This window comes from Chiloscyllium plagiosum, unplaced genomic scaffold, assembly GCF_037043375.1.
Source record: "Chiloscyllium plagiosum isolate Xiang-an unplaced genomic scaffold, Cpla_swu_hap1 HiC_scaffold_4, whole genome shotgun sequence".
In the NCBI taxonomy this organism is placed as follows: Eukaryota; Metazoa; Chordata; class Chondrichthyes; order Orectolobiformes; family Hemiscylliidae; genus Chiloscyllium; species Chiloscyllium plagiosum.
The window spans coordinates 111,256,012-111,277,087 of record NW_028270142.1 but is presented as its reverse complement, the minus strand read 5'-3'; the positions used below and the strand labels follow the sequence as shown (position 1 = coordinate 111,277,087).

The following is a 21,076-nucleotide window of genomic DNA, read 5'->3' as shown; positions in this document are numbered from 1 at the left end:
TCTCTTTTTGGCAAAAGAGCAAGTAATTAAATGAAAAAGTGAAACTATTGGAAATCATTTTGAAGGACAGAATTAATCTGCACTTGAAGAGGCAAGCATTAATCAATAACAGTCTGCCTGGTTTTGTAAAGAGGAGGTCATGCCTGACCAACGTGATTGAATTTTTGGAAGGGGTTACCAGGTTTGTGGAGAAGGGCAATATGCTCGGTGTAGTCTACTTGGATTTTTGATAAGGTCACACATGGGATACCAATAATAAAGGTAAAGGTCCAAGAAAATTTTGGGTAATTGGATCCACAATTGGCTGAGTGGAGGAAAGCAGAGGGTGGTGGTGGAGTGATTTTGTGCCTGGAAGCCTGTGTCCAGTGGGATCCCACAGGAATCTGTGATGGGGTCCTTGCTGTTTCTGGTTTATATTCATGATTTTTGACATGAACATGGGAGGGTTGGTCGGTAAGTTCAAGGATGATCCAAAAATTGGTGGGATGGGAAATACTGCAGAGGATAGCCTTAGATTACAGGACGATATAGTTGGGCTGATCAGTGGCAAATAGAATTCAATCCAGATAAGTGTGAGATGATACACTTGGCTAGGACAAACAAGGTAAGACACAATGAGCGGTAGAACTCTGGGAAGCAACAAGGATCGAAGAATCCTTGGTATGCATGTCCATTGGTCCCTTAAAGTAGCAGGACAGGGGTGGTAGAATGGGTAAGAAGACATAGAGGACATTTGCCTTGATTAGCTAAGCAAAGAATTTAAGTGCAGGGAGGTTTTGCTGGAACTGTATAAAAGGCTGACTGGCCACAGCTAAAGTACTGTGTGAAATTCTGGAATCCACATACTCGGAGGGATGTAATTGCACTGGAGAGGGTGCAGAGAAGATTTACCAGGATGCTGCCTGCGCTGGAGAGTTTTAGTTGTGAAGAGAGATTGGACAGACAAGGGTTGTTTTTGTTGGAGACATTGTTTGGGGGGTGGTGGTGATGGAAGTGTGCATGACTGAGTTGTATAAAATTATAGGGACCTAAACAGGGTAGACAGGAAGAAACCCTTCCAATTGGTGGACAGATCAATGACAAGGGCGTTGATTTAAGATTAGAGGTAGGAGGTTTAAAGGGGCTGAGAGGAAACTAAAATTCATACAGAGTGATGGAATCTGGAACTCGCTGCCTTTAAATTTTGTAGAGGTAGAAACTCTCATAATATTTGAAAAGTATTTAGATATGCATTTATAATACAAAGGTTTATTGGTCATGTGCTGAAAAATAGGATTTGCATAGTTAGGTAATTATTTTTGACTGGTGCAAATTCAATAGGCCGAGGATTCCTTTATCTGTGCTGTAGATCTGTATAATTCTCAATGTAGAGAGGTATTGCAATCTGAGCGTGGACTGAGGAAGACAAATAGATTAACAGACAATAATATCCCACAGAGTGAAGTGATACATTCTCCAATGAGGGTGAAGATGTTAAAGGGGCACTGTTCCTGTGAGGAGGCTCAAGGTGAGGGTATTAAAGGGACAAATCCTGATTGCTCAGGTAATGTGAAAGTATTAAAGTGGCATCAAGTGAGGAGCATAACGTTTTGCATGTTATAGTAACATTGTTGTGTGACAAGAGCGAAAGCGAATATATTCAACTCAGTCTCTTCTCATAAAACAGCACTTGTGTCCTAAAAATCAATCCAGTGAACATTTATTACACCCCTTCCAGGGGAAGAATATCTTGGCATAAGAGGTCTTAAAACTGTACACTTTATTCTAGGTGTGGTTTCACTAAAGCTATATATCTAATTTCAGCTACTCCAACCTCCTTACAATTAAATGTAACTTATCATTTTCCTTACCAATTTATTGTTATACCTGCATGTCAACATTCTTAATTTCTATGCAAGAACACACAAGCACCTCTCAATACCAATATTTACCAGTCTCCCATCTTTTTAAAAAATATTCTGGTTTTCTACTGTTTCTGGCAAAGTGCATAATTTCACATTTTCTTGGAGTATACACCAAATTCCAACTTCATTTCCTACCACTTTTCACACTTATATCCCTTTGTGTCATTTTCACAATTTTGCATCCTCACATGGCTTTGTATCAGTGACAAACTTCGATATATACACCCAGTGTTTTATTCTAAGTTATTAATGTAAATTGTAAATTGCTGAGGTCAAAGCACTGATCCTGTGGGACCCCACTTGATGCAACATGCTAATATGAAAGTGACCCATTGCTCATTGGTTTTTGGCCTGTTAATAAATTTTCAATTCATGCTGATATATTACACCCAATCACACAATTCCTGATTAGAAAGGCAAATTGTATGTTAGCTTTTATTGCAAATGTGTGAGGGTGATAATATTACAGAGACAGTACTCTGTGAAGAGGCTAGCAAGTATATTAATGTAGCTGCATCTTGCAAGGAGGATGATGCTGGAGAAGGTGAATACGTTAAAAGGACAGTAAAATCTTTAATCAGAGTACAACTCCTCCCCAGAGTTCAGAATGTATCACTTAAAGTTTCTCAGGAATGGAGTTTTGAGAAACAAATATGAACACAGAAAATAAATCATGCATTAAACTGAAGGTAAAACATTTCCACACACCCAGTGTCTCTGGTAAGTGCTAATTACTTGATGTTGGATGTCTGCAGTGTGGTGGGAGGAGAAAGGTGCTGGAATGATATGTGACTGCTCTACTCCTGCAGCAGCTATAAGCTAATTATAAGTCTGGTCTTCAGCACCAGTCATAAATATTTTGAGTAATTGGAATCAATTGGGTGCATTCTTTGATTGCAAAACTGCCCATGCTATGTGATGTTTCTCTCGTGGAGTTGCAAATCACAAACAATTCCCTGTGCTTTTGTATAATGGCTAATTTTTCCCCTTGCATCCCGTCATTTATTGTTCTTTTTCTGTCTCTCCTTGTTCCCTCTTCCAGCTCACCCCTTCCTGCCCCTCCGATTCCTCTCTCCTTCCTTAACTGGTTTGCAAGATGTTTCTCTGATTAAATAATGGCCTTGGCTGTTGCACAGCTGGGAAGATCCCACAGTACTAATCAAAGAAAAGCAGGTCATTTTCTTACTCATCTGGCTGATATTCGTTAACACTACTAGAACTAAATTGACTAGTCATTCACATCACTGCTGTTTGGAGAATCTTGCTGTGAAATTGGCTTACAAAGTGCTCCTGTATGTACGTCAAAAGGTGCTATATGAAGACAATTTTTAAAAATCATTTTGTTTCATTTCTTTGCCCTTTCTTCTCCTCTTTCTCATCAATCTCCTTCCCATATTCTCTGTTTTACTTCCTCAGCCCTCTCTCCTTCCCCTCCTTTTTCCTGAATGTCTCTTTTCTGTTGGACTCTTCTCACCTTTCCTTGCCATGTTTCTGTCCTCCTTGATCTCCTCCCTCTCTCTTCCTCGTTTCTTTGCACCTTGCCTTCTTTGTCTTTTCAATCTTTTCTCCTTTAAGCCTTGCTCTATATTACTGTTTTCGTCTCTTATTTTTTCTCTCCTCTTCATTTCTCCTCCTCCTCAACCCTCTGCTCTACCCCATTATTACAACTTTCACTCCATGCCTCCTCAACTCTCTTCCTCTCTGCCACATTTTTGATCCTGCCTCGCCCACATAAGTCTTCTTCATTCTCCAGAACTATTGCTTTTCTTCCCTGTTCACTCTCCTCACTCATCCTGGTTCTCTTTCCTCCACACTAGCTGTGACATAGCTCAGCACAGCTCAAATTTCATATGGCCCTCAATCAACGAGTAGACCATGCACTATGCAGACAAGTAATCCTATGCAGTGAAAATAAGCTGCACACACAATTTGCTGCAAGACTACCTCGATTCTGAATAAAACTTTCTGGAAATGGTGACAACCCGATTCTGATTATTTGCAACCAAGATCCACCAGCACTTACAATCTGTAGGTCCTTTCAGTTCACCTCTGGTATAAATAGTGGGTTTTTTTCATTTCAGTTGTTAATGATATTACATTATAAGGTATTTGGGGTGAAGTAAATGCATCAGGTGTCATTTCACACAGCAGTTATAACATCTATTAAGTGAATGTGAAGCAATTTTGAACATCCAAGAGTGAGGATTTTGAAAATTAATTTTAAAGCTTTCAAAAGAAAAGCTGTTATCACTAAAAGTGAACATGAGTTGACCTGACAGGACTTTGTACAGTTGCAGTAAGACTTCCCTTCTCTGATACTCTAACCCAGTTATAATAACGGCCAACGTTCCACTAGACGTCCTGATTGCTTGGTGCACCCTTTTTTAAAATTCATTCATGGGATGAGGGCATCGCTGGCTAGGCCAGCATTTATTGCCATATCAGAGGGCACTTAAGAGTCAACCACATTGCCATGTCCTGTGCTAGCTTTCCACATTTCATGTACAAGTATCCCCAAGTCCCTTTGTGTTGCAGCTTTCTGCAGTTTCTCTCCATTTTAAAAATATTTTGTTCTTTTGTTTTCCCTTTCAAAATGAACCAATTCATATTTTCCCACACTATATCACATTTGCCAACTTTTTGCCCACCAACTTAACCTGCCTATCTCTCTGTAAACTGCTCACATCCCTCTTGCAACCTGTCTTTCCACCTAGTTTGGTATCTTCTGAACATTTGGCTACTGGAGCTTTGTTTCCTTTCTCCAAGTTATTAATATATATTGTAAACAGTTGACCCAGCAGTGGTCCTGTGGAACCCCATTGGTCACAAGTCACCAACCTGAAAAAGAACCCTTTATCCCCACTTGCTAATTTCTGTCCATGGGCCAATTCTGTACCCATGCCAATATACTACCTCCAACAACATGGGCACTTACCTTATGTCTTAACCTTCAGTGTGGTACATTATTAAACACCTTCTGGAAGTCTGAATGTAACATATTTATTGGTGCCCCTCTAACCACTCATGTTGAGACTTCTTTGAATAACTCTAATAAATTAGTCAGACATGATTTCTCTTTCATTAAGATGACTCTGCTTGATTAGATGACTTTCCAAACATTCTCCTATTACTTCCTTAGTAATTTATTCCAATACATTTTTAACAATAAATATTAGGCAAATTGGCCTTTTTAAAAAAATCTATAATCTATACTGTCCTGCTTTTTGTGGGTTCCAGTTGCATTTCAGAGACATCAGGTTATAATTAGCACTGACACTGGCTGTGAGAAATGCAATCTTTCCAAAGTTGCGTTAAACTGCCATCTTCCCTCACAAATAACTAAGTGTAACAAGTCCCATGCCACTATTAAGAGAAAAGTAGGCAAGTTCTCTTTAATATCTTGGCCAATATTTCCAGCTCAATTAATAATATGAGAGCAGAGCACCTTAATATTTGTCTTATTACTGTTTGCAGGAGCTTAAAATGACCACTGTGATTCTTATGTTCCAGTGATTGTTGTGTTATATCACATAGTCATTATATCAGTACTGTTTATAAGAGATGGACAGTATGTTGGCTCAGTGGTTAGTATTGCTGCCTCACAGCAGCAGGGACCTGGGTTCAATTCCACCCTCGGGCAACTGTCTGTGTGGCGTTTGCGCACTCTCTCTCTGTCTGCATGAGTTTCCTCCCACAGTCCAAAGACGTGCAGGTTAGGTGGATTGGCTATGCTAAATTGTTCACAGTGTCCTTGGATATCTGGGTTTAGTGGATTAACCATGGGAAATGCAGGTTTATAGAGTTAAGGTAGGGTGTGAGGCCTGGGTGGGATCCTCTTTGGAAGATTGTTGTGGACTTGATGGGCTAAATGGCCTGTTTCCACACTGTAAGGATTTATGACATGGTCATGATATCATCACTGCATCATAGCATGTGACCTGAGGGTAAAATGATTTCATACTCCATCCCAACTCAGATCATGACAGTACACTACTCAGTACAGGGAAGGCTATGGCCTACTGGTATTATCGCTCAGCTATTAATCCAGAAACCCAGAATAATGTTCTAGGGGCCTGGGTTCAAATCCCGCCATGGCAGATGGTGGAATTTGAATTAAATTTTTAAAATCTGCAGTTAGGAGTCCACAAAACCATTGTCAATTGTTGGAAAAACCTGTCTGGTTCACTAATGTCCTTTAGGGAAGGAAATCTGCCATCCATACCTGGTCTGGCCTACATGTGACTCCAGAGCCACTGCAATGTGGTTGACTCTCAATTGCCCTCTGACATGGCCTAGAAAGCCATTCAGTTGTATCAATCGCTAGAAAGTCACAACAAAGACCCACAGCAAGTGGGCTGCAGCGATTCAAGAAGGCAGCTCACCACCACCTTCTCAAAGGCAAATAGGGCTATGAATGCTGGCCAGCCAGCGACGCCCGAATAAAAAAAACTTGAAGCGTGATACAGTACAGGAAGTATACATGTAAAGTAACAACCTAATATTAGCACAGGCAGTTATGTTTCTGAGGATTGCAATATTTATAATAATGATTAGTTGTACTAATAGTCTGATGGATTCTTCAATATGACAATATAGAGACCCAGTTTCTTATGTTACAGAAGATAACATAAGCATCTCTGCATCAGGTAAAATACCCCATCTGAGGCCAACTCACAACATGGTGTCAGTAGTTGGCAAAATAGAATTCTACGTAAACAGGTATGGTGATTCAGTGGTTTGCACTGCTGCCTCACAGCACCAGGGACCCAGGTTTGATTCCAACCTTGAGCGACTGTCTGTGTGGAGTTTGCACATTCTCCCTGTGTCTGCATGGGTTTCCTCCGGGTGCTTCGGTTTCCTCCCACAGTCCAAAGATGTGCAGGTTAGGTGAATTGGCCATGCTAAATTGCCCATAGTGTTAGGTGCATTAGTCAGAGGTAAATGTAAGGGGAATGGGTCTGGGTGGGTTGCTCTTCGGAGGGTGGGTGTGGATTTGTTGGGCTGAAGGGCCTGTTTCCACACTGTAGAGATTCTGATTCTGATTCTGGTAGTAGTTATTTTGAAAACAGCTTAAAGATCAACCAGAAAATATCCTTGGACAACAAGGAATTTGGACAGAGTGCCTCTCCCTTAGGCAACATCACTTGTACGGATGTACAGATTTATAGATAAGGCATTAACCAGCAAGAAAACAGGACTAATTTCTTTTTTTGTTCAAATGTAAGTTACTTTCAGATTAATAAAAATTCTGAAATTGTATTAATTAAAAAGGCAGAAGTATTTCATACTTTTGAGCTGTAACACAAAGCCAATGCAGTGTAATACAGGAAATGGAGACGAGAACATTCAGTTCCTGATAGTTGATATAATAGCCGTAATTTCTGTGTTTTCAGGGAAAGAGCAATTTTTAATCTATACTAACATTAAGTCAAGGATGTGTTACTTAAGATGGATTGGCCCAACATTATTAAGGCAGAAACCTGAATTCACATTCATTTTACATCTGTTTTCCTCTTCTACCATGATTAAAAACCTTTGGTCTTTTGCATCAGGCTACTCCATTATGTACCTCCATCCCCCTCCCCCTCTCCTGCCTTTCTCAGAGATAAAAAAAATTCCAATACCTTTCACTTCTTGAAGAAAACATATCAGACTTGAAATCTTAATATTGTTTCTTTTTTCACTGTTCCTGAGAGGTACTGCATTTCTCTAGCGCTTTCGTTTTTTGTTTAAATGTCCAGCATATCTATATTTTGCTTTTATTGCTGGGATGATTACGTTTGATATGTTGAACAGGTTACTCAATCATGTAAAGACCAAGGTATTTCTCTTGATTTTTCACATTGATACCCTCGACTATGAAGTTGAAAATATTCTCAAGGTTGATCTGACACACCTTGACCAGAGCCAGTGTGAACAATTACAATCATCAACCTTCAAATTTGAACAATTAAAAGAGTTGCAAAAGATCATTATCCAGCAATAATCTCACAATAGCTAAGAAGGTCTGACCATACAGAGATTGGTATATTGCAATAAACCATTTTCAAGATCAAAGGAGTCCTAATACCAAAAGTACTATGCCAAGTATCATGTCCATGAGTATTGAATGCAGAAAAAGGCTAGCAGATGAGCTGGTGTACTGATTTTCAAAGGTTTCCAAAGCATTTTAAATGCATGTGAGTCCTGCCAAAGATATCAACCCTAGCAGCAGCGGGAGACTTTATATTAACACAATGTTCCACCCAATTCTTGGATGGAACTTGGAGCAGACCTGTTCATAGTACATAGGTAGCTGTCATCCTTGAAACATCCTTTGACATATTTCTCCAACTTTTCCATTATTAACTTAACAGCATGGCACATACAACCAGCGTTGATATGATGAGTGCTATTCTCAGTCATTTGGTGTCCCAAATCAGATGAGATCTGAAATCAATTAGTGAGTTGGAGGTGGTTGGGGGGGAAAGGTGGTTGGATTTGATTGAAGAGAAGTTTAAAAATTAAAACAAATGAGAGAGAGCAACCATTCAGGGTAGTGAAAGGGTGATTGATAATTAAAGTATAACATGGAAGGGCAGAAAATATAAGCAAAAGAGTGCAGCAGAAAGTACAACCAGAATAAGTAATAATGGAAAAAGTAAATGCTTAAGATTTTTGATCTGAATGCACAAAGCATTTTTAAGAAGGTAAATGAGTTGACAGTACAAATGAAAATAAATGAATCTGACTTGATAACTACTTATAGATACATGGTAGCAGGGTGACCAGGACTGCCAACTCAATATTTAAGAGATTAGACATTCACCGAAGATAAAGCAAAAATGAAAAGGAGGTGAGGTAACATTGTTAATAAATGAAGAATCAGTACAGTGGTGGGTGGTGGTATAGATGCAATAGATTGCAACGTGAAATCAATTGAGTGGAAAGAAGGAATAGCAAAGGGAAAATGTCAAAGTGGGAGTCATTTATTGGTACCCAAAGGGTTGCCTCATTGTAGAACAAAGTATAAATCAGGGAATAATGGACGCAAGTAATAATGGCACTACAATTGTCATTGGTGATTTTAGACTTTGTATGGACTGGACAAATCAGAGGGGCAAAGGTAATATGGAAGGTAAATGTGTAGAGTGCATCAGAAACTGTTTCTTAGAGCGGTAAGTGGCAGAATGTATCCAGGAACATTTTGGATCTAGTAATGTGCAATGAGATAGGATTAGGTCAGAAGTCACACAACACCGTGTTATAGTCCAACAGGAATATTTAGAATTACAAGCTTTCAGAGCTCTGCTTCTTCGTCAGGTGAAGTCTAGTGAAGGGCAAAAGCTTGATGGCTAGCATTTAATGCAGGGGAGTGTGAGGCAATGCGCTATGGTAGGAAGAATCAAAGGGACACTGTAATTTAAATGGAGAGTGAGAGAGATTCCCAAAAAAACCAAATAGCAGTACAGAGGAATCTGAATGTTCTTGTGCATAAAGCACAAAAAGTGCGGCAAATAATTAAGAAGGCAAATGGAATTTTGGTCTTTATTGCAAGGGTGTTGGGGATTAAAGGTAGGAAAGGCTTGAGAAAACTGAAGTGGATGTTGGTGAGACTGCATGTGAAATTTTATGCACAGGTTTTGTCCCTGCATTTAAGAAGTGATATTGGAGGCAGTTCAAAACACTTTGAGGGGGTTTGACAGTATCGATATTGAGAAGATTTTCCCATTAGTGGAGACATCTCAAGCTACGGTACATTGTTACAGAATAAGGGGACATTAAAACTGAGATGCAACAGAATTTCTTCTCTCAGACAATAGTAAATGTCTAAAATTCTCTACCACAGAGAGCTGTGGATGCTAAATCACTGAAAATATTTAAAAAGGAGGTAGCTAAATTTTGAGGAGTTGTACCTTCCACCTGCTCAGATCTCGGCGGGTATGTTTGTTAGAATGGAACCAGGAACCCATAATGATGAGTACACCACTGCTACTTTTTGCAGTTGGCCGAAGGTGAAATGGCCCAGAGTCGCTGGTATTCAGATGATTGCTGGAAACGAGGCACCTCCTCAGCTCCAGGTGGGAGAGGACCCCATGATGCTGGTGACTAAGAACATCTTAGAAACACACAGGAGTAGCAGGTATGTTTGTTGGAGCGCAAAGGTTGTAGGATTGCAGCAATGCTTTTTGCGCCATGCTGCCTGTGTTATGTGAGCATCCAGCAGCAGATTCCACCATTTCTGAGCAGAACACAACATAAGCGGGCTGCCATATACATGTGGTGCATAACTGGTGAGGTGATCTACAGAGAATTGTGTGAGAAAATATATTAGGGATCACAGAGAGAATCCTGTTGTGAAAGTCATTAAGCTGATTTCTGGTAAAATTCAACCCTGTATTTTTATTCTAATAACATAGCCAGAATATTATTTTAGCCCGTCTATTCAACTGTGAATTATTGCAGATCCACAAAGTCCACTTCCCTGTTTCCAGCAGAATAAAAGCATCCTATGTTACAAAGAAATTGACTATCTCAATCTATACTCATAGGTAAAGTTTTAATTGTTAACAAAATTTTTCTTAGAAGGGAATTGCATGGTAAACATTAAACAGGAATGGCATGTAATGTGAAGACAACATTTAACAAGCTTGCTTCTTTCATTCATCTCAAACACACATTTATCACTCTCTCAACTTTTCACCTAATTCCTTCTTCCCAGAAATTGATAGCCCACTTTTAAAAGGATGAGTTTGGTTGGTCACTGGCAGTCAGTGTCTGTTCATTGTCCAAGGCAAAGGTGACCTTGTCCAGTATGTTATCTGACTGGGGTGTAGTGATATTGGCAAGATTGTGGTGGGCATATAGGTGACTGCTATGATCGATCAAAAACAAAATCTTCCTGAGCGTCAACTAAAGGAAAACAATGGGCCCAGATGGTGTCCCCAGCCAAACACTCAGATCCTGATTGACCAACTAGTGGAGGTATTCATTGACATCTTCAACCTCTCCCTCCTACAAGTTGATATTCCCACCTGCTTCAAGAAGACCACCATCATCCCTGTATCTAAAAACGCACATGCAACGTGCATTAGTGACTACCGCCCAGTGGCTCTGACCTCAATAATCATGAAGTGCTTTGAAAGGTAGGTCATGGCACACATCAACTCTAACCTCCCAGCCTGTCTCGATCCCCCACAATTTGTCTACTGACATAACAGGTCCACAGTGGATGCCATGTTCCTCTCCCTACACTCATCCCTGAACCATCTGGACAACAAGGACTCCTACATCAGCGCACAGCTTGTCGACTACAGCTCCACCTTCAACACTATTATCCCCTCCAGACTGATTTCAAAACTCCGAGAAATTGGTCTTTGCTCTGCCCTCTGCAACTGGATCTTCAGCTTTCTGACCCATAGACTGCAGTCAGTGAAGATAGGTAACTGCACCTCAATAACACTCAAGATTGGAGCCCACCAGGGATGCATCCTCAGCCCCCTACAGTACTCTCTGTACACCCATGACTGTGTTGATAAATTCCATTTACAAGTTCACTGATGACATCATCATAGAGGAACTGATATCTCACAACGACTAGTCAAAATACAGAAGGGCGATGGAGAATTTGGTGATGTGATGGAATGACAACAATCTCTGTCTCAAATTTGGCAAAACTAAAGAACTCATCATTGACTTCAGAAAGAAAGGAGGAGAACACAGTGGCCCCGTCTACATCAATGGAGCGGAGGTTGAGAGGGTGGAGGACATTAAGTTTCTCGGAGTGATGATAACCGACAACCTATCCTGGACTTCCCATGCAGGTGAGATGGTCAGGGAGGCATAACAACACCTATTCATCCTCAGATGGCTCAGGGAATTTGGCATGTCCATAAGGACCCTCACCATCTTCTACACATGCATCATTGAGAGCATACTATCCGGGTGCACAATGGCCTGGTTTGGCAACTGCTCTGCCCAGAACTGTAAGCAACTACACAAGATAGTATGCACAACCTAGACCATCACGGAAGCCAACCTTCCATCCATGGCCTCCATTTACATGGCTCACTGCTGTGGAAAAGTGCTAACATCAACACTGACTCTTCATACCCCGGTGAATGATCTCCTACAACCTCTTCCGTCAGGCAGAAGATACAGAAGTCTGAACACACGCACCAGCAGCTTTGGGAACAGCTTCTTCCTGGCTGTTATTAGACTGATGAATGGACTCTCTAGCCTCAAATAATGCTGATCTTGCTAATGCTGATCTCGCCTAGTGCACGGCCTGGGCAATGTAACACTGTATGCATCTGCCTAAATATTTTTGATCATACATCCTTGCTTACTGTGATCTGTTCGGAAACAAAGCTTTTTACTATACCTCAGTACAAGTGACAATAAATCAATCAATCATTCAATCAATCAGAAGTTGATGGAGAAACTCAGAAGGTCTGGCAGCACCTGTGGAAAGAAAAAAGAGTACATGTTTCACGTCCAGTGACTCTTCTGCCTTAGTTAGGGGCAAGGAATAAACTATTTCAGAGTCAATGCATGTGTAGACACTCATAGCCCAATATACTCCAGACTGATATTTCACTAGCAGTATGGCCTAATACACATGATCAAGCAATTGTACTGTCCTGAAACAGACTGGCAGATGAATTCAGTTTTGTTCATGCTGATCATAAGACTGAAGTTGTCGCATGGTGTGAGAACAAGTCTATGCTACATTACACCTCATCTCCATCCCAACATGCTCCCGGGTCAATGAATCCTATTTGCATTGTGACATCGAACTTTTCTTTTGCCACCTTCGCCTCTGTGTTTACTTTTTTAACTGTGACTTCCACCAACCCTCTGAGGGCCCCTTTTCTCATCTCCAACATACTCCATCCTGTTGGACACCCCACCCTGGTCTGTTACCTGACCTCGACCTCTTCACCTCCAAATGTCGCCGTGACATTGACCGCCACAACCTTTCCACCCCTTCACCCACTCCAACCTCTCACCCTTGCAAAGCGCAGCCCTCCAATCCCTCTACTCCAACCCCAACTTTACCATTAAACCAGTGGATGGGGGAGGGGGAGACAGTAGTAGTTTGACACACCGACCTCTATACTGCTGGAGCCAGGCACCAACTGACAGACACCACCTCATACTGCGCTCTCAACCACGATCTGACCTCCCATCACCAAACCATCATCTCCGAGACCATCCACAACCTCATTACCTCAGGCGATCTCCCATCCACAGCCTCCAACCTCATAGTCCTAGATCCCCGCACCACTCGTTTCTCCCTCTTACCTAAAATCTTCAAACCTGACTCCTCTGGTTGAATGATTGTCTCTGCCTACTCCTCTCCCACCAAACCTGCTTCCTCATATCTCGACACCGTCCTGTCCCCCTTGGCCCAGGAACTCCCCACATTCATTCAGGACACCACCCACACCCTCCACCTCCTCCATGACTTTTGCTTGCCCAGCCCCCCGACGCTTCATCTTCACCATGGACATCCAGTCCCTATACACATCCATCCACCATGGCAAAGGCCTCCAAGCACTCTGTTTCTTCTTCTCCCACCGACCCAACTAGTACCGCTCCACTGACACACTCATTCAATTGGCTGGACTGGTCCTCACCCTCAATAATTTCTCCTTTGAATCATCCCACTTACTTCAGACTAAAGGGATAGCCATGGGCACCTGCATGGGACCCAGCTATGCCTGCCTCTTTGTAGGATATGTGGATCAGTCCATCTTCTGCAGTTACACTGGCACCATCCCCCATCTTTTCCTATGTTACATTGATGACAGTATCGGTGCCACCTCGTGCTCCAATGAAGAGGTTTAAAAGTTCATTAACTTCACTAACATCTTCCACCCTGACCTTACGTTCACCTGGACCATCTACCTCGCTCCCCTTCCTGAATCTCTTTGTCTCCTTCTCTGGCGACTGATTAAACACGGACCTCTATTACAAACCAATCGACTCCCACAGCTACCTGGACTACACCTCCTCCCATTCCCTCTCCTGTAAAAATGCGATCACTTACTCCCAATTCCTCCACCTCCACTGTATCAGCTTCCAAAAGAAGCAATTCCACTCCAGGACATCCCAGATGGCTTCCTTCTTCAAGGATCGCAATTTCCCCTCCCAAGTGATCAACAATGCCTTCCAGGGCATCCTCTCCACTTCCTGCACCTCCGCCCTTGAACCTCACCTCTCCAACCGCAACAAGGATAGAACCCTCTGGTCCTCACCTTAACTGATGTCTGGTGCACTGTCCTCTGCCATTTCCACCACTTCCAATCAGACTCCACCAGCAGAGATCTATTTTCCTCCACACCCCTATCTGTGTTCCACAGAGACCATTCTCTCCATGGCTCCCTCGTTAGGTTCACTCCTGGCACCTTCCCTTGCTGTCGCACGAGATGTAAAACCTGCACTCACATCTCTCCCTCACCTCTGTCCTAGGCCCCAAAAGATGTTTTCACATCCGATACAGACTTTCCTGGACATCCACCCACCTCATCTATTGTTGCTCTCGATGTGGTCTCCTCTACACCAGGGAGACAGGATGCCAACTTACGGAATGTTTCAGGGAAAATCTCTGGGACACATGCCCAATAACCCCACCACCCTGTGGCTGAACATTTCAACTCCCCTTCCCTTTCTCCCAAGGGCATGCAAGTCCTTGGCCTCCTCCACCGCCAAATCTAAGCCACCCAACACCTGGAGGAAAAACGCATCATTTTCTGCCTTAGGACCCTTCATCCACATGGCATCAACATCGACTTCACAAGTTTCCAAATCTCCCCTTCCCCCACCTCATTGCAGATCCAACCGTCCAACTCACCACCGCCCACCTGACTTGTCCCACCTGTCCATCTTCCTTCCCACCTATCCGATCAACCATACCAATCACACCCCCCACCTTCATCTACCTCTCGCTTTCCCACCCACCTTAACCCTGTCCAACTCCACCCTCCTATTTATCTCTCAGCTCCCCTCCCCAACTACATTCCTGATGAAGGGGGTTTGTGCCCGAAATGTTGACTCTCCTGGTCCTCAGATGCTGCCTGACCTGCTGTGCTTTTCCAGTGCCGCACTTTTCAACTCTGACTCTCCAGCATCTTCAGTCCACACTTTCTCTTAAGTTACATTGCATGTCAGCTCTGATTCAGCAGATATTGCACAGTCACAGAAATTGTGAAGTATTTTCTTGGAATTGTTGGTACCAGTTCCAGAGCCATCCCAGATCGAGCAGCTTCCTGTTCATGTGTCCACGATGCGGAACTCAGGATCATCATCGTGGGAGGTATTGGTAAGAAAGGTGGAGAAAATCAAAAGAAGTTGTCATTAACACCTAAATGTGCTAAATTCCATTTGTATTGGGTCAGAAGACTCGCCATCTTCCAATCTTCCATTTGTGAGCTTGCTCTCATGGAGCTGCTTAACTCTTGGGCAGACAGTGTTAACAAACACTGGAGGCAACCTGGGCCTAAGGAAGTGATATGCCACCGTGATCACAGGAAGCCTGGATCCTGGAAGCTTAGGGACAGTTTTCTGGATCTCAGGTAGATCTTCAGCTCCTCCTGGCGATATGGAGCTTTTAAAAAAGTCATCATAAGAAAACAAAGCTTGGCCTTTTCCAACTTGTTTATTTTCTCTTTCCATGGTTCTAATACCAGGCTGTAGGATATTCCCAAAATGGATAAGGGGAAGATGACAGTGAACTGATGACTTGAAAATGCAAAACCTTATTCAAAACAGAGGTCAGACTATAAGCAGAACATCTACAGACAGGTCAATTTCTGTAGGAGAGTTTTTAAATTTGAGTATCCAAGACAAATTTAACAGTCACTTGAGACAATTATAGATCAATTAAGGAAAACCAACACATTGGTTAAAGTCAGATTGTATTTAATAAATTTGTTTGAGTTTTTGGTTGGGTAATAAAACAGGCTGATGATGACAATAAATCATTTGGTCAATTGGATTTCAAAAGGCATTTCATAAGATAATTAGGTTTTTCTGGAAAGTTGAAGCTTATGGAATAAAAACGAAAGTGCCTGCACTGATGTGAACCCATACACAGAGAATGTCAGAGCAACTCAGTTGGTCTGGCAGCATGCGGAGAGAGAAACAACATTAAATGCTTTGAGTCTGGTATGATTCTTCAAAATAGAACATAGGTGATTTGGAGTGAATGGGGTTGGAGGACTACTTTGAGGAGGATGGTGCTGGACATCAAGAGGATATACACAAGCTAGTGGGATAGGCAAAGATATAAAGCACAGATTGAATGTATGTGCGTCTCTTACAGTTTATAATCAGTATGCTTTAGACAGAAAGAAGTGTTGCTTTTCTCACCCTTGGAGAATGTATTTCAATTAAATAATTCTGCAGCAATATGTCATCAGTTTTAAAAAAAAAGATGATTTATTGTCTCTCACACACAATACATAAATATAGCTCAATTTTACAGTTTACAATTAATTCAGTCTCTGATTTACAATTCCTAGGCTTCTACATGACAAGCTTGTGATTTAATGAATAGATTTGGTGATTTAAATTTGAAGAGAAGAATTTACTGTAGGTTGTGAGGTTTATTGTAGTCAAATATCTGTTGTGTTGGTTCTCGTGGAATTTTGAAACTGTAGCAAGGAAAATACCTCGGTTGGTTCATGATTTGCAGCTAGTTTCAGAGTCTCGTTCCCAGACTGTCTGATGACTGACAGTTCCAATGGATTTGCTGAATGCAGCCCCTGAACCCAGTTTTGATCACATCACTGATAGGTTAACATTCCTGGGGCTCAGGCAGTCTAGATTGTGGGGAGCTGTTGTGATACCATTGGAAATCAGTGGTGACCATTGGGTTTTGATTATCCCTCCAGTCCAATATGTAACTTTGTGATATAAGTTATGTGAGTTATACATATTGTTAATATTATTTTAAGTTTTGAATTATTGGTTAACCCATCAGTCAGTTTAGCTTGTGAAACCTACTTTGGAACATTAATTTTTTTTTGTTGACTTCAGGATTTTATGACCTAGCAAGTTAGACAATTGTATTTCAAGTTTTCTGTTAGGAATTTCTGGACTGGGAGATGTTTTTTAAGCATAAGGAAAACTCACATAGAAAGACAGACTTTTGTTTCAGATTTACTTGGTTTCAGTGGTTCTGTGAAGTCCTTGCATGGAAATATCTGTATTGAGCAGTACTCCTGGTAAGGAGAGTAAATAGTAAAACTAGATTGCTTTAGAGTAAGAAGTTAAAGAGAGCACCAAACCAGCAGTGTTGGGATAAAACATGGCTCAGTGGTTAGTGCTGTTGCCTCACAACACCAGGGACCCAGGTTCAATCCCAGCCTTGGCTGATTCTCTGTGTGGAGTTTGCACATTCTCCCCGTGTCTGCGTGGGTTTCCTCCCACAGTCCAAATATGTGCAGGTCAAGTGAATTAGTCATTCTAAATTGCCTGCTTCAGGTTCCTGAAGAAGGGCTTATGCCTGAAATATCAATTCTCCTGCTCCTTGGATGCTGCCTGACCTGCTGCGCTTTTCCAGCAACACATTTTTCAGCTCTGATCTCCAGCATCTGCAGTCCTCACTTTCTCCTAGTTGATTCTAAATTGCCTGTACTGTTAGGTGCATTCGTCAGAGGGAAATGGTTCTGGGTGGGTTACTCTCCAGAGGGTTGGTGTGGACTTGTTGGGCCGAAGGGTCTGTTTCCACACTGTAGGGAATCTAATCTAAAACACTGATGAGGTGTTAAAGTCATAGTTACCTTAAACTTATCAGTTTTAGAAAAAAGGATTATGGTGAGCACTGAACAAGAGCTGTTGTTGGGTACTGTGCAAACATTTTTAAAAAATTTGTAGAGAGGTGATTTGTGATTCATGGGATTATACTTTTACTGTGTGTTTAAAGCTCTTTGAATTTGTGTTGTAACTAGGTAATTTATCTTCATTTATTTTAATAAATAAGCTTCAGTTTTACAGTTAAAACAAACTCTACAACTTTACTGCTGTCTCGGTGAGAGGCCACCTCACTGAAACCATTACAAAACATGATCTATCAAGCCAGATTACAGTCTGGGAACTGAATTGTTTGGTAATAACATTAGCTGGGAATTAAATCACCACTGTAACTGGCAGTGGGGAAACTCTATTATCTTTAGTTTAAGCAATAAAATCTTTGAAATCCACCATTGACTACATCCATATTTAATTAGGTATTTGCTGGAGACCTGATACTGTCTGTAGTCCAAAGGCCAAAAAATCACATGATTTGTGGTAGCTATCTTAAAAGCTCAGGTCCAAACTTTATAAAGTATCCATTGAAAGTTTATAATACGATATGTATATGTTTATCATAGGAGGTAGCAGATGAAGGCAGAGGAGTGTGAAATGATACATTTTGGTAAAAGAATGATAAGAGTCAATATAAAATAGAGGATACAATTCCAAAAAGAGTGCACGGACATGGAGGGTTCTCATGCACAAATCTGGATCCATGGTTTCATCAACACGAGCAGAGTGTATGAATGCAAGAAAGTTACGTAAAGCTGTATCAAATGTGGACTCAGCCTTAACTGGAATTTTGGGTCTAATTCTGGGCACCACACTATAGGAAATATGTTAAGGATTCAGAGGTGGTGCAGATAAGATTTATGAGACTAATTCCAAGTGGTAAATTTCCATTGCTTGGATAGATGGGAGAAGCTTGGGTTGCATTTCTTACAGAAGGTTGAGAGGAGATTTGATGGATGTCTGCATAAATATGTGGGGTCTGGACAGACTATGCAGGGAGAATTATATCCCTTTAGTAGAACGGTCAGGAACCAGGACGTACAGATTTAAGGTAATTGGCAAACAAGCCAACAATGACATGAGAAGAAAATACTTTTAAAAAACAGTGAGTAGTTAGGATCTGGAGTAGCGCCTGAAGAGAAAAGCATTGTACAGCTGCAGGGAAGGTTCCCAGTGAATTTACTCTTTCAGTCAGAGGGGACAGACTGGATGGGCCGAATGGTCTCCTGCTGTGCTGTAACCATTTTATGGTATGATTCTATCACTCATGCACATGATCACCTGTAAAATTTGAAAACTAATTTCCCAGGACAGAATATTCACCAGAATGGAAAGTACTTGAATCTTTTATTATATATAAAAACATCACAATAAAGACATTACTCAGTGTGCTACAACTGAAATCCTTAGTCTCATGAGTGCTATATTCCTGGCCAGAACAATGTGAAGCCTGTATGATTTTTCTTGAAGTCGGGCTGCGTTTGTTCAATTCTCTGCTCCACCAACACTGTGCGTTTTTTACCGCGCATGTTGCAATTGATTGGGTTGCTGACGTTGACCTGCAGAGGCATCTTATACCTGGAAGGATGAAAGAGGAAGCAATGAATGGTTAGAAAGAAATCCCTGATTAGAAATTTTGGAATTGAATATATGGTAAATCTTGTGCTTCTAGTGCCTTAGATGGCAAAGTAAATGGTGAGTTCTAATGCACAAAGGGATTTAGGAATCCTAGTTCAGGATTCTCTTAAGGTTAACGTGTAGATTCAGATGGCAGTTAGGAAGGTAAGAAAATGAGAATGCAAGAGAAGGGATAAATTGCTGGTACTGTACAAAGCTTTTGGCATATTTGGCATATTGTGAGCAGTTTCTGGCCACGAATCTAAGGAAGGGTGTGCTGAAGGGGGTCCAGAGGAGGTTTGCAACAATAATCGCAGGAATTAAAGGATGGATTCCCTGGGACATGGTTGGGTGTGCCCGAGAGCTCTGTGGGAAGCTGGAGAGGTGATTGCTGGGCCTCTTGCTGAGGTATTTTTATCATCGATGGTCGTGGGTGAGGTGCCGGAAGACTGGAGGTTGGCAAACGTGGTGCCACTATTTGGGAAGGGTGGTAAGGACAAGCCAGGGAACTATAGACCAGTGAACCTGACCTCAGTGGTGGGCAAGTTGTTGGAGGGAATCCTGAGGGACAGGATATACATGTATTCGGAAAGGCAAGGACTGATTAGGATAGTCAACATGGATTTGTACATGGGAAATCATGTCTCACAAACTTGATTGAGTTTTTTTGAAGAAGTAACAAAGAGGACTGATGAGTGCAGAGCAGTAGATGTGATCTATATGGACTTCGGTAAGGCGTTCGACAAGGTTCCACATGGGAGACTGATTAGCAAGGTTAGATCACTTGGAATACAGGGAGAATTAGCCATTTAGATACAGATTTGGCTCGAGGGTAGAGGACAGAGGGTGGTGGTGGAGGGTTGTTTTTCAGACTGGAGGCCTGTGACCAGTGGAGTGCCACAGAGATCGGTGCTCTACTTTTTGTCATTTACATAAATGATTTGGATGCGAGCATAAGACGTATAGTTAGTAAGTTTGTAGATGACACCAAAATTGGAGGTGTAGTGGACAGCGAAGAGGGTCACCTCAGATTACAATAGGATCTTGACCAGATGGGCCAATGGGCTGAGAATTGGCAGATGGAGTTTAATTCAGATAAATGCGAGGTGCTGTATTTTGAGAAAGCAAATCTTAGCAGGACTTATACACTTATGGTAAGGTCCTAGGGAGTGTTGCTGAACAAAGAGACCTTGGAGTGAAGGTTCATAGTTCCTTGAAAGTGGAGTCGCAGGTACATAGGATAGTGAAGAAGGCGTTTGGTATGCTTTCCTTTATTGGTCAGAGTATTGAGTACAGACGTTGGGAGGTCATGTTGCGGCTGTACAGGACATTGGTTAGGCCACTGTTAGAATATTGCGTGCAATTCTGGTCTCCTTCCTATCGGAAAGGGGCAACCTTTTCACGCAGAGGGTGATATGTGTATGGAGTGAGATGCCAGAGGATGTTGTGGAGGCTGGTACAATTGCAACATTTAAGAGGCATTTTGATGGGTATATGAATAGGAAGGGTTTGGAGGGATATGGGCCAGGTTCTGGCAGATGGGACTAGATTGGGTTGGGATAGCTGGTCGGCATGGACAGGTTGGACGAAGGCTCTGTATCCATGCTGTACATCTCTATGACTCTATCCATGAATGAAGGGCTTGTTATATAAGGAGCAATTGAGGAATTTGGATCTGTACTCAGTGGGCTTTAAAAGGATGATCATAAGACCATAAGACCATAAGACATAGGAGTGGAAGTAAGGCCATTCGGCCCATC

The 21,076-nt window shown here is 41.8% G+C and overlaps 1 protein-coding gene across 1 annotated transcript in view; it reads right to left on the bottom strand.

The window, feature by feature from the left end:
- Positions 1–19,029: 19,029 nt before the first annotated feature.
- The window catches only part of LOC122548945 (unconventional myosin-Id-like), a 143,702-nt gene continuing 141,655 nt past the window's right edge, over positions 19,030–21,076 (bottom strand). The window contains exon 22 of the mRNA XM_043687950.2: positions 19,030–19,277. Within this exon, the coding sequence (XP_043543885.1) occupies positions 19,121–19,277 (157 nt within the window). The 3' untranslated portion in view covers positions 19,030–19,120. The remainder of the gene's footprint in view (positions 19,278–21,076) is intronic.